General features: G+C 38.6%; 1 protein-coding gene across 1 annotated transcript in view; it reads right to left on the bottom strand.

Moving 5' to 3' along the window:
- Window positions 1-12,265, bottom strand: part of LOC119657042 — a 49,938-nt gene that overhangs the window by 12,396 nt on the left and 25,277 nt on the right. The window contains exon 8 of the mRNA XM_038063795.1: window positions 5,151-5,283. Coding sequence (XP_037919723.1) covers window positions 5,151-5,283 — 133 coding nt within the window. The remainder of the gene's footprint in view (window positions 1-5,150; window positions 5,284-12,265) is intronic.

Genomic DNA, 12,265 nt, shown 5'->3' with positions numbered 1-12,265 from the left:
CACTTTCGACAGCGGTCAGAGTCGCGGTGGATTCTATGGACGACGTTATCATCGCGGACATGGCAGCATCCTCATCTTGCACAGGTACCGCCTTCTTACGGTTCGCAACAAACGGTGAAGGTGCTACTGAGGCACGACCACTAAAAACGGATCTATCTCTCACGAGGGTTGAATTTACCAATTTTCCTTGAATTTACGATTGGGAGTTGCCACACACTTTCCAAAGTGGTAAGGGCGCTCTCCTGCGTGAGACGCATTTATTTGCTCGCAATGTAAAACTTATCACCAGTAATCCGGGAACAAGAATGGAAAATTACGATGTTTGCTTTCGCAGTCGATAGGAAAATAGAATATGTCCAACACAATCCCGATCCACTTTTAAATGGCTTTGATCCGGCGGAGCTTACTATTTGTCAATTTTCTCCCCGGGCGGTTAACTATCTCCCATATTCACAATTTTCGATCTCCCAACCTCAAAAAAACGTGCACGACGTTTTGTGTAAAATAAAACCTTATTATAATAAAATCCGTTTACTGTCTGCTTGTCTGTCCGCCTGTCTGTTTGTCGTCGATCGAAGGCCTCGGTTAGTACTTTCCGAAGCCGGTCTTAGTTTTGACATTTGTAGGAAAGGTGGGGAGTGCGGGGAGTCGAAAACGATCATTTGTTTAACGGACCCATTCTCAGAAACTATCCAACTTAAAAATATGAAAAAAATCAGGAAGCTGCCATTATATGGTGCCTAGGGTCCGAAATACCCTAGAAACCGATATCTTTATAGGTCAAGTTAATAATAGTATAATACTATAATTTTAATAATTGGATGCAAAACCCCCTTAAGTTCATTGTGGTACCACGAAATTTTACAACAATGTAGGGTACAAAATAGAGCATGATTCTACCACGGTGGCAAATCGCACTATTACTAACAAAGTTATGATAGGTCAAAGTTGTCGCTTCCTTGCAAATTCAAGACAGAAAGTGGATATGCTCACATAATATACGCATATATTACGTGCTAGGTACTAATGGGACAAATGCATACTCAAATGTTAAAAAGAAATACACAAAACCTATCATATCTGAAATGACCAGCTTCCGGTTTTCCGACTTCTTTCCTCCTCTTCTTTTTCCGAAAAAAAAAATAAATTTCCAGCTAAGTATCGGGGCAAAGCAGGGTAGGGCGCCACACGGACTAATTTCCCATCAGTGGCAGAAGTCGGAAGATCAAAATTTGAAAATTAGAATTTTAATTTCAAATTGGAATATTAGAAACTGAAAAGCGGCTAAGAAAATTAAATCGGCGTAACACATATTTCCTAGGATATTGCCAGTATTCCACAAGAATTAATCCGTAAATTAGCCTGCGTCCGTTCTTTGCTACGTCCAGTCCAGCTTTTGAGGCTGCAGTTAATCATCCATTGTTAGTTTTCGCATCTTTGTGCAAGGATAATTTCCAATGGTCTTCAGTACTCTTCAACCCATTGTAATATTATCTATATTTTTTAGACAAATATAATGGAGTGTTTTTGTAAAAAATCATAATCATAGCCAAAGGTGCAACAACCGGTGGTCCTTCATCATCATCAACGGGGCAATAATCGGTATCCGGTGTAAGCCTGGATTTAAAAGGGAATTCTAGACATCTCGGCTTTGCATCAAAGTCCATCAATTCGATTTCCCTAAAAACTGTGTGGCGTTCTGGCCCACACCATCGTTCCATCTGAGGTAGGGTCTGCCACGCTTTCTTCTTTTTTTAAGTAACCCGTTCACCGCAACCTATGGAGCCGGTTTTATCCACAACTAGAAATTTCACTTATTACTATCATAGAATAATTTGAACTGTATTCATTACATTCAAAACGTAAAGTATATGACAGTGCAAAATAAGTATCAATGAAGAAGAATGAACTTTTCCTACAAGTGAAGACAAAAAAAAACATCCCATAAGGATATAAGATCAGCACTCGATAGTCGCCTCGGCCGCTTGTTGGAAATATTAAGTATACCAACGCTATGCACCCATCAACCAGCATTATAAATCAACTATTTATTTATTTAATTTAACGGACAATAAACAGAGTAAACTCCAATTACTTATTGTCGTCAGGAGGAGGAGAAAGCAATAATCTTATTCTATGCTTAAAACTCTTTAAAGTAGAGAAGTTAAAAGGACCAAGCTGTTGTGCGTTGTAATTTCGGTAAAGCCTAGGAATCGGGGAATGAAAGTAGACTTCGAGCTCTGTGAAGGGCACGTTGAAAATGTCTGCGTTACATGTGTTATAAGACGCAGGACGACAGGTGATGTCGTGAGCGGCGGAGCAAAGCCAAGAACCTGCATCCCAATATTCACATGCACCCGAAATCATTTTCTAGCCCAAAGCAGCTCGAAGCCAGCCTAAAGTAAGTCTAAAGCCAGCCCGATACTCGGTATCGACAATCCCCACCTTAACTTGTACTACGAAGAGCAGCTATGTTAAATGATGTTATATTACAATATCACTTCTGTAATGTGATAATGTTAGGTAATGCGGTGATGCTTGGTAATGCGGTAGTGTTAGGCGATGTTATAATGTTTGCTGATTTTGTAATGTTTGGATCGCACTCAGTGACGGCAATGTAACATCACATTTAAGGGTGATATCACTTTTGAAAACTCAAAACATGGTTGGGTTGCCTGGGGTTTAAAACACAGTCTTATTGAATAATTGAAAGAAAATGCAGAGAAAAATAAAACAAGAGGGAAACCGGAAGCTCTGCGCTTCAAATATAAAAGGTTGTGGTGATTTTTATGCAAAAATATATGGTTACACGATGATTCCCTTTATATACGTATATAATATACCCGATATTTAATTCGATATGGTACTCAAATTTTATCTCTTAGGGGATAGCAATTTGATTGGATTAGGTAAATTTTGATCTACTGTAGCTTTGTTAATAATAGTAGGATTTCCACCAAACTTTCGAGTATGATGCTGTATAATGAAGCCTATATAACTTACTTCGCAATACATTTTCAAAATATATATATATAATTACCTTTATTTAAATATCAGTATTCCGAAGCTTAAATACAATATGCGTGGACCAACACATTTTTTTTCAAATTTTTCGGTTGAGTGGTTTTTGAGAAAGTGTCCTTGAAGCAATTGACCCCTTTCGGGCCCATCCATTTTGCAACCAATAACAAAACTAATATCTGCTTCGGAAAGTCCTCCTCGAGATCTTTTATTTGATAGTAGAGTCCACCAGGGATATTACCACCATCATCATCAACGGCGCAACATCCGGTATCCGGTCTAGGCCTGTTTCAATAAGGCACACCAGACATTGCGATTTTGCCCCGAGGTCCGCCAATTCGATAACCCTAAAAGTTGTCTGGCGTCCTGCCCGACGCCATCGCTCCATCTCAGGCAGGGTCAAGCTCGTTTTAATTTTTTACCATAGATATTTTGCACTTATAGACTTTCCATGCTGGGTCATCCTCATCCATACGGAATCAGTCATTCACCCACCGCAAGCTATCGAGCCGGATTTTATCCATTACTCGCTCATAGTTTTGTCGTTATGCAGGCTACAGGTCCATCCTCATGTAGGGGGCCAAAAATTCTTTGGAGAATTTTCCTTTCGAACGCGTCCAAGAGTCCGCAATTTTTCTTGTACCTCTCGGGTTGTTCTTTCCATTATGTCGATATCTTCAGCATAGACTTGTAGTTAGGTGGATTTAAAAAGGATGGTGCCTCTCGCATTTACCTCAGCATCACGGACCACTTTTTCCAGGGCCAGGTCAAAAAGGGTGTACAATAGGGCATCTCTTTGGCTTAGACGGCTGTTGATGTCGACTGATCTCAAGAGTGATTCTGCTGCCTTTATTTGGCCTGGAACATTAGTCAGGGTCAACCTAGTCAGTTTTATTAATTTCGTCGATGAAAAGATGGCGCTACGAATGGTCAGATCAAAACCTGATCTGTTGCTAATTTGCCTGGAGTGAAGCATCTTTGGTATGGGCCTATGATGCTCTGGGCGTATGAAGCTATCGGAGCGGAGAATATCTTGTAGATGGTACTCAACAACGTGATTCCTCTATAATTGTTCCACCGGGTGATATCTCCCTTTTTAAGTATGGGACAGATAAGTCTCGTTGCCAGTCGTGAGGCTTCGATTTACTGTCCCACATGTTGAGCATATTATTCCTCCTTTTTGTCGGCGACGTCTGGAGGACCTGGATTACTACAATGGACCATAACATCTTTCTACATACACTTCGACTACGGTGATGAAATCAATTTGCTCTCTAATCGAGTCATGGCCCTTAGCCAAATGGCTCTGGATTTGAAGAAGGAGGCAAATAGTGTCAAACAAATACAACCAAAGTTAAAGTTCTCAGTCTGATGGTAAATCGTAGTTTTCACGAGCGCAAAGTTCAGTCACCTTTGGGCCCGCACATTCAGGAAGGCGATAATTTCACAGCTGGTTACGGCACGCGGTAGAATCTATTATCCCAAGATGGCTGACGGCTGGGTCGCCGCAGAAGCACACGACACAGAACATTTGAGAAGGAGCGCAAACTTTTCAATGGCTCGTGGGTGTGGTTGAGGCGTCTTATTCCATTCTAGGGTAAATGGCAATCACATAGACATACCTTCTTTTTCTTCTGTAAATATTGCTCTTATAAACTTTTTGAAGCATCCTTACCTATAGGGATTAGGTGAGGCACCCATTACGTCTCATTGAGCTGAATTTTATCCACAACCAAACACTCGTGATATCGCACACAATTTTCTTTGCTATCATTTCTATCAGGATTCTCCTCTCGAGTGTGGCGAAGCGTTTCCAATCTTCCTTTCTAAGAACCATCATTGCCCTGGGCAGAAGAAATTTTGGTTTATGGGGAAAAGTTCTAAGCTGAAATAGCCTCTGTTGAGTGATATATCTTTCGTAAGTTTATGTGGAAAAGAAAACCTGATTACAATAGGTTGTCTGTCTGTTGTTTTTTATTTATTTATTTTTTTTTTAGGAGAAGGAGAGGAAGTGTTCAAAACATACTGGCACACATCTTTTACCAACTAAAACTGCCCCTGACTCCTATTCCTCCTATTCAGTGAAACCACCTCTAGTTATTACATTACGGGGCGGAGATAGCATGTACGTGATCGCAACCGTGTTTTCCTGGCATCTTCCACTTTCCGAAATTTTCTTTGGATCGCTGCGACCATGGAACCAATGGGCCGCATTAGTCGACGGATTTGTTCCATGTCCTACAGATCGCCATCCAAGCCAATCTGTGAATGTTTTCCATAATGTAAGATTATATCGACTTTTACATTCATCCAGTTGGACCGACAGGAATCCACCATATACAAATAAGCGCCGTAAATCTGTGTATTGTTCGTGAATATCACCGCATATAATAAGTAGTGCTTCTAGATTAGGTAGTATCGGTTGCTGAGCCGTGGTCCACATTCAGGTTGAACTCCGCCATCTCAGTTGCTTCGACTACACACTATTCTCGCACTTAGTGACGTAAATTCAAATGTGATCAATATTAGTTAGTAATTTCACTAGTTGAGCGACTCTGTTTTATCCGAAATAGTGAAATCTTCGTTTCGCAAGGGTTTTTTATCATCTACCATTAAGTGCAACACTTTCTCCGGGAACACTCCAATTCTGTTCATCTATGTCCCAAACTTCGCTCATTACCGCAAACATCTTCCTCCTTCAACTGCCTAGAAGCCAGTCCCACAGTCAGCTCTTCAATACACCATGGTCCAGTTGACCACTTTCCCAACCTCATCACCCGGTCCGGGTACTGCTAATTTTTGCTTCCATCAAACCCGACCTTGAACTTCAAATTCAAAGTCAGCCGCAGCAGGAGTAAAAAAAACACTCGCCCAGCAACAACGAGTATGCACCCAATAATATATAACATGAGCAGGCTTGGGTGGAAACAAAACGTCAATGAACCGCTTCGGTCACGTCGCTCTCAGCGCAAATCTGAGGCAGTGTCTGATGACGTGTGCACCTAATATAATTATTAAATTTATTTGAACAGATCTTATTATGGAAAGTTGGATGCAGTCAGCAAAGCTGGAACCGATTTGGATACGAACGACTACATGGCCCATACAAAGAGGCGTGGAAAAAATAGTATATGACAACCATAAAAAGTAAAAGTGAACCTTGTGTTAGTGCCTATAATGTCGAAATTCCAAGCTAATGCTCCTCACCAATTACTTGCCGCAACCTGCTAGATGAAATAGAAACGAGGTTCTAATGGTAAGGGAGGAGAAAGTCTTAGAAGTTGCTTGAGCAGCATCCTCAACAAAGTCCGTGAGCAGGAGTTAAAATAGCGCCAGATATGGTTACTGAGACATTTACCGTAAATCTTAAAGACGTAGTATTTCCCACACAAAGGAAGTAGCCGCAGCTACTACTGATTGCCTGGTCAAATAAACCTTAGGGTGAACCGTCGTCCTAAAGGCTGATATACTTTTTAAATATTACTGGCGAATGATTCCAATGGAAGATCTGTGACAGGTTATTTCCGATTGTCGAAAAGGGAAGTCTGAAACACCTGAGGATCAGCTCGCCTACCGCCGCCCCCGAAGAGGATAAATGCTATGCAATGGTAACACCCGATGTGAAGAATGCCTTTATCATCATCAACGGCGCAACAACCGGTATCCGGTCTAGGCCTGCATTAATAAGGAACTCCAGACATCCCAGTTCTGCGCCGGGTCCACCAATTCGATATCCCTAAAAGCTATCTGGCGTCCTGACCTACGCCATCGCTCCATCTTAGGCAGGGTCTGCTTCGTCTTCTTTTTCTCGCTAAGAACCCAAGTCTCCGAGGAATACATGACGACTGGCAAGATCATTGTCTTGTACAGTAAGAGCTTTGACCTTATGGTGAGACGTTTCGAGCGGAACAGTTTTTGTTAGCTGAAATAGGCTCTGTTGGCTGACAACAACCGTGCGCGGATTTCCTCATCGTAGCTCTTATCGGTTGTGATTTTCGATCCTAGATAGGAGAAATTATCAACAACAAAGAATGCCTTCAATTCCGCGAAATTGACCAAACTACTAGAGTTCCTAATCAAATTAGGCCGGCCAAAGTATCTAGTGCGTATTGTTGCCGACAGGCTGATGAACGTCATACGAAATTGCATAAGGATCCGTCCTGATGGATCTAGCGTCACTAGCTGGATTTTCGCCGAGTCGTCGAATCCTTATTTCAAGAGAGGCCAGCTTGACGCCACTATCTGCAACCCCAAAGTGGGCGAATGTACTAGAAAAGAAAGTGAACTGATGAAAAGTAGGAGCTACACATCGCCTAAGTGCACTCTGAATATGAAGGGGTGACCCCAACTGATTTTCTGGCGTGAGAATGACAACGTCTGGTCGCCGGCGGCAGAGCGAAACTATTGCTGTATGACAGGAAAGGTGGAAGGAATCAGAAAGAAGCTACTGGATCCACAGACTCATAAGGGATATTCGAATTATGGAACCGTCCGCACCGTCGGCATCTTTTAACAACGATATTACAATAGTTTTGTTTCGATATTACAGTACGGAAGTACTAAAAGAAACAACTGTGTAACAATGCCACTAAGTGTTGTTACTTAACTGGCGCAGTCGGTTCGCGGTTTAAAAAAGATAAAGTGAAAATTCATTTTTTACCCAAGATCTGTAAAACCGTGAAAAAGAATCTCGTTCGTAAGTCTTCTCGAAACCTTTTTTGGTCTTTGTGCGACGACGAAAGATCGGAAAGATCGAGAAACTGGAGGAATTAATCAAAAAATTCGATTCAGTCCAAATAAAATAAAGGATGGACTACAACAAGTTGTCATCGTTTATTTCATCCATCCCTCCGTTCGATGGAAGTCAGTCGGATTTGTATCCATTTATCAGGGCCATAGATGCCATCAAAAGTGATTTGAATCATAGTGAATTTAAAGTGCAGTTGACACAGCAAATATTATTGCGAATCACCGGAAGAGCAAGAGAGGCGATATTGACGTATAATCCGAGCTCGTGGGACGACGTGAAAAGGACGCTCATCACTCATTTCGACACCGCAGAGACGGAATTGCAGCTACAGGAACGACTATGCAGTGCGACGTTCACAACAGCAAGCCGACTATATGATTACTTTTGTAAGTGCCTTTGCTTAATAAGCCAAAAAATTTTAAATGAGAGTTCATACGTTAGAAGCCAAAAAGATGAAATAATTAAAAGTAGATATCTCATGGCGAAAAACATATATATAAATAAGTGCCCAGAACCACTCAAAAGTGTTCTCTTAGCAAGAAATCCTGCTACTTTGGAGGATATTAGAGTAATCCTTCATGAAACAGGCTATCTCCATTTTGGACAGAATAAATTTAGAGGGAAGCCAAATTCCCAAAATTTCAATAGAAATTTTAATCACAATTCAGGTACGCCTGTTAATTATACTATGAATCCCCAGTGGTTAAACCAACAGCCACAGTACCAAATGGGAAACAATAATTCGCGTTTTAGTAACAATTCGCAAATTAATAATAATCCTTCAAGAAATAGAGGTTCAACTTCGAGAAACTATCATAACCAACCTGTAGACCATTCATTACCAACTGATAGGTCTATGAATACGGTTAATTCAAATAACACATCACTACATATACATGATACAGGATTTTCATTTACCTGCCTCGGATTGTCAAAAACAATTTTACCCATTCTTAAATTAACGATCAATGGTCATTTATTTCGTTGCTTGATTGATACTGGATCATCAACAAGTATTATGTCAGCCGCAAAAGTACAATATTCTAGTAGGGAAAAATTGAGAGAGCCAGCTTACCTCCATACACTTGATGGAAAAATCGAATGCACTGAGTTAATTAGGACATTTGCACCAGAAGAGTTTGGTGTTAAAGCTATTATGAATTGGAAAATAGCCAATATTTCTTTTCAAAATGTTGATGCTATAATCGGAATGGATATTTTAGTAGCATTAGGAGCCAGTATTGATATATCTCGTTCCGAACTTAAAATCAATGGTAATGTAATACCATTTGCGACTGATATTCCAACTCAAATCATTCAGGAATTCTCAAACGCTATTGATAACATTGAGACCCAAATAGATCAACAACCAGATCCTAATACTCACTCTATTGAAGAGGTAGAATTAATAGAGAGAATTAAAAATGAATTTCATGATTTGGAATACGATTCAAATAAGAAGTTAACATTCACGCATGAAATGAAACATACTTTGAAATTAAAAACTGGTGAGCCAATTTACCAGAGAAACTATAGATTGCCTTTTCATATTAAAGACTTTATTAAAAAACAAATTAAAGAAGATTTTGCAAGTCCATACAATTCGCTCGTATTAGTGGTACCCAAAAAGGGAGATACATATCGATTAGTTATCGATTTTCGAAAAATCAATTTGGTGACTGTCGAAGACAGATACCCAATTTCACAAATTGATGATATTCTAGGAAAATTGGGTAATGCTAACTATTTTACAACAATTGATCTCGCGAAGGGATTTCATCAGATCGAAATAGACCCCAAGGATCGACATAAGACGGCCTTTTCGACTGATGAAGGGCATTTCGAATTCACCCGAATGCCATTTGGATTAAAAAATTCGCCAGCAACTTTCCAAAGATTGATGAACACAATCTTACAGGAATACGTTAATTCACCATGTATTGTGTATATGGACGATATTTTAGTGTTTAGCACTTCACTGCAAGAACATGAAGTCGCTCTGCGCAAAGTACTATCTACTCTGCGTTCTGCTAATTTAAAGATTCAAATGTCCAAAACTCAATTTTTAAAAAAAATCATAGGGCATATTATTACTAAAGATGGTATCAAACCAAACCCGAAGAAAGTTGAAGCGGTTCGCAATTTTCCGATACCAAGGACCACGAAAGAAGTAAAGTCATTTTTAGGACTAACTGGTTTTTATCGAAAATTTGTAAAAGACTACGCATTAATAGCTAAACCTTTGACGCTCACTTTGAAGAAAACAAACTCTGTGAATCCGACAAACCCGGAATATATCAAATCATTCGAAAAATTAAAGAGCTACATTCTGAATGAACCCATTTTAACACATCCTGATTTTAATAAAATGTTCACTGTGACAACAGATGCTTCAAATTTTGCATTAGGAGCCGTTTTATCACAAGGAGATAAAGCCATCTGTTATGCATCACGAACACTTAACGATATTGAGACGCGACTTGCAACTATCGAGAAAGAACTTTTAGCGATAGTTTGGGTCGTCAAATATTTCCGACCTTATTTATATGGACGAAGATTCGTACTCGAAACAGATCATAAACCACTTACATTTCTACAAAGTAGAAAGGTAGATACCCCTAAACTTTTCAGGTGGAAATTGAAATTGGCTGAGTACGATTATGAAATCAGATACATACAAGGAAAATCTAATTTCGTAGCTGATGCTCTGTCAAGAATCCAAATAAATGCAATAGACGTTGAACATAAAAAATCAGATTCCATGGCTATACAACATACAGCTCAGGAAGATAATACAAATTTCATAAGCATTTCAGAAAAACCGTTAAACTGTTTTAAATTACAGATTATTATAAAAAATGGAAAACGTATCCATAGCAGTACCAAAACCTTGTTAAGTGGCAAAAGGATAGTATTTTGCTACAAACGTTTCACTGCGAAAGAAGCTCAGCACATACTAGAAAACCACATTCCAGATGTAGGAAGAGTAGTTCCCAGTAAAACTATATTATCAACTGTTCAGAATGAATATAAGAAATGGAAACTAAATCATCCTCAACTCACTATTGAGAATTGTAGTTATGTTTTGAAAGATTGTTCACACTCAGATATGTTAGAGATCATTGCTAAAGAACATCAACATCATCAACAACAAACCATTTAGGGATTAACAAACTATACGATAAACTACGCAAAATGTATTTTTATCCCAAAATGAAACAAAGAATTTCCAATTATATTAATAAGTGCACTATCTGTGCGACTGCTAAATACGACAGACATCCTCCAAAGGAACCATTTAAGATGACTTTACCTCCATCAGATATTAGAGAAATCTATCACCTAGACATTTGGTTTCGGGACAATAAACACCCATATCTCACGTGTATAGGTAAATTTAGTAAGTTTCTTACAGTACAACAGCTAGAAAACAAACAATGGGACACTATTATCAACGCGTTACAGTCAATATTTAACAGAATAGGCTCTCCTAAATACTTAGGTTTTGACAACGAGGGTGCTATCACTAGTATAAAAACTAAAGAATGGTTAGAAAAACAAGGAATTTCTTATCATTTATCTTCCCTGTACCATAAAACAGGAAACTCCGACATAGAAGTAGCTCATAGAACACTTAACGAACAACTGCGTGTATTCTTGCAAAGGCGAAAGCACGAAGATTCTGACTTAAAACTTTTGGATCCAATAGAGCAATGCTTGTATTACTATAATAATAATAAGCACTCTGTAACTAACGAAACACCTTTCAAAGTATTCTTTGGAAAAACTGAGATACTAAGAAACCTCCAAAACAAGAAGGAAAAATGGATTGCTAGGTCCAATCAGAACAGGAAACACGTTCCTCTTGACGACAAATATAAAAAGAATATTCCAAAGAATAAGTTAGATTTGAGATATGTAGTTGATAAACATAATTCTAAGACACACCCTCAACGACAGAAAAAGCTAAGAAAACATCACAATATTTACAAGGATACTGGTGGTGATGCTAACAATATTCCCAGTTTTGGTTTAAAAACACACACAAATCAATCACCCAAATTTCAAATACGATGTTAATAAATGTTAAGATAAGTATTTAAGTTAATAAATATTAAAGATAAGTATTTACAAACATTTTGTAACGAATCAAAATCTGTATACATAGAGTCTAAAAGTTTCTTATTACAATCAAATAACTGTAATTTCTCGATTAGTAAGGATCTTAAGAACAACAATTAGCAATTATATACCTACTTTGTATCCTATGACGAACATAAATTATGCAAAACTTAGAAAATAAGACATTAAATTTGTTAAATATATTATAACTAAATTGGAAACACTTAAGGAAAATAATTTTAACTTATCAGTAGCCATATCATTACTCATAATCGTATTCGCCTTCATAATGATAATACTTCTCGTAAAATCTGTTTGTAATAAAAAATCTGTAAAAATAACCATAAAAAAAGACAGTAACAGACAAAGTTA

This window comes from Hermetia illucens, chromosome 5 (assembly GCF_905115235.1).
Source record: "Hermetia illucens chromosome 5, iHerIll2.2.curated.20191125, whole genome shotgun sequence".
Lineage (NCBI taxonomy): Eukaryota > Metazoa > Arthropoda > Insecta > Diptera > Stratiomyidae > Hermetia > Hermetia illucens.
Note: the sequence above shows the minus strand (reverse complement) of the source record. Positions and strands in the feature narration are given on the sequence as shown.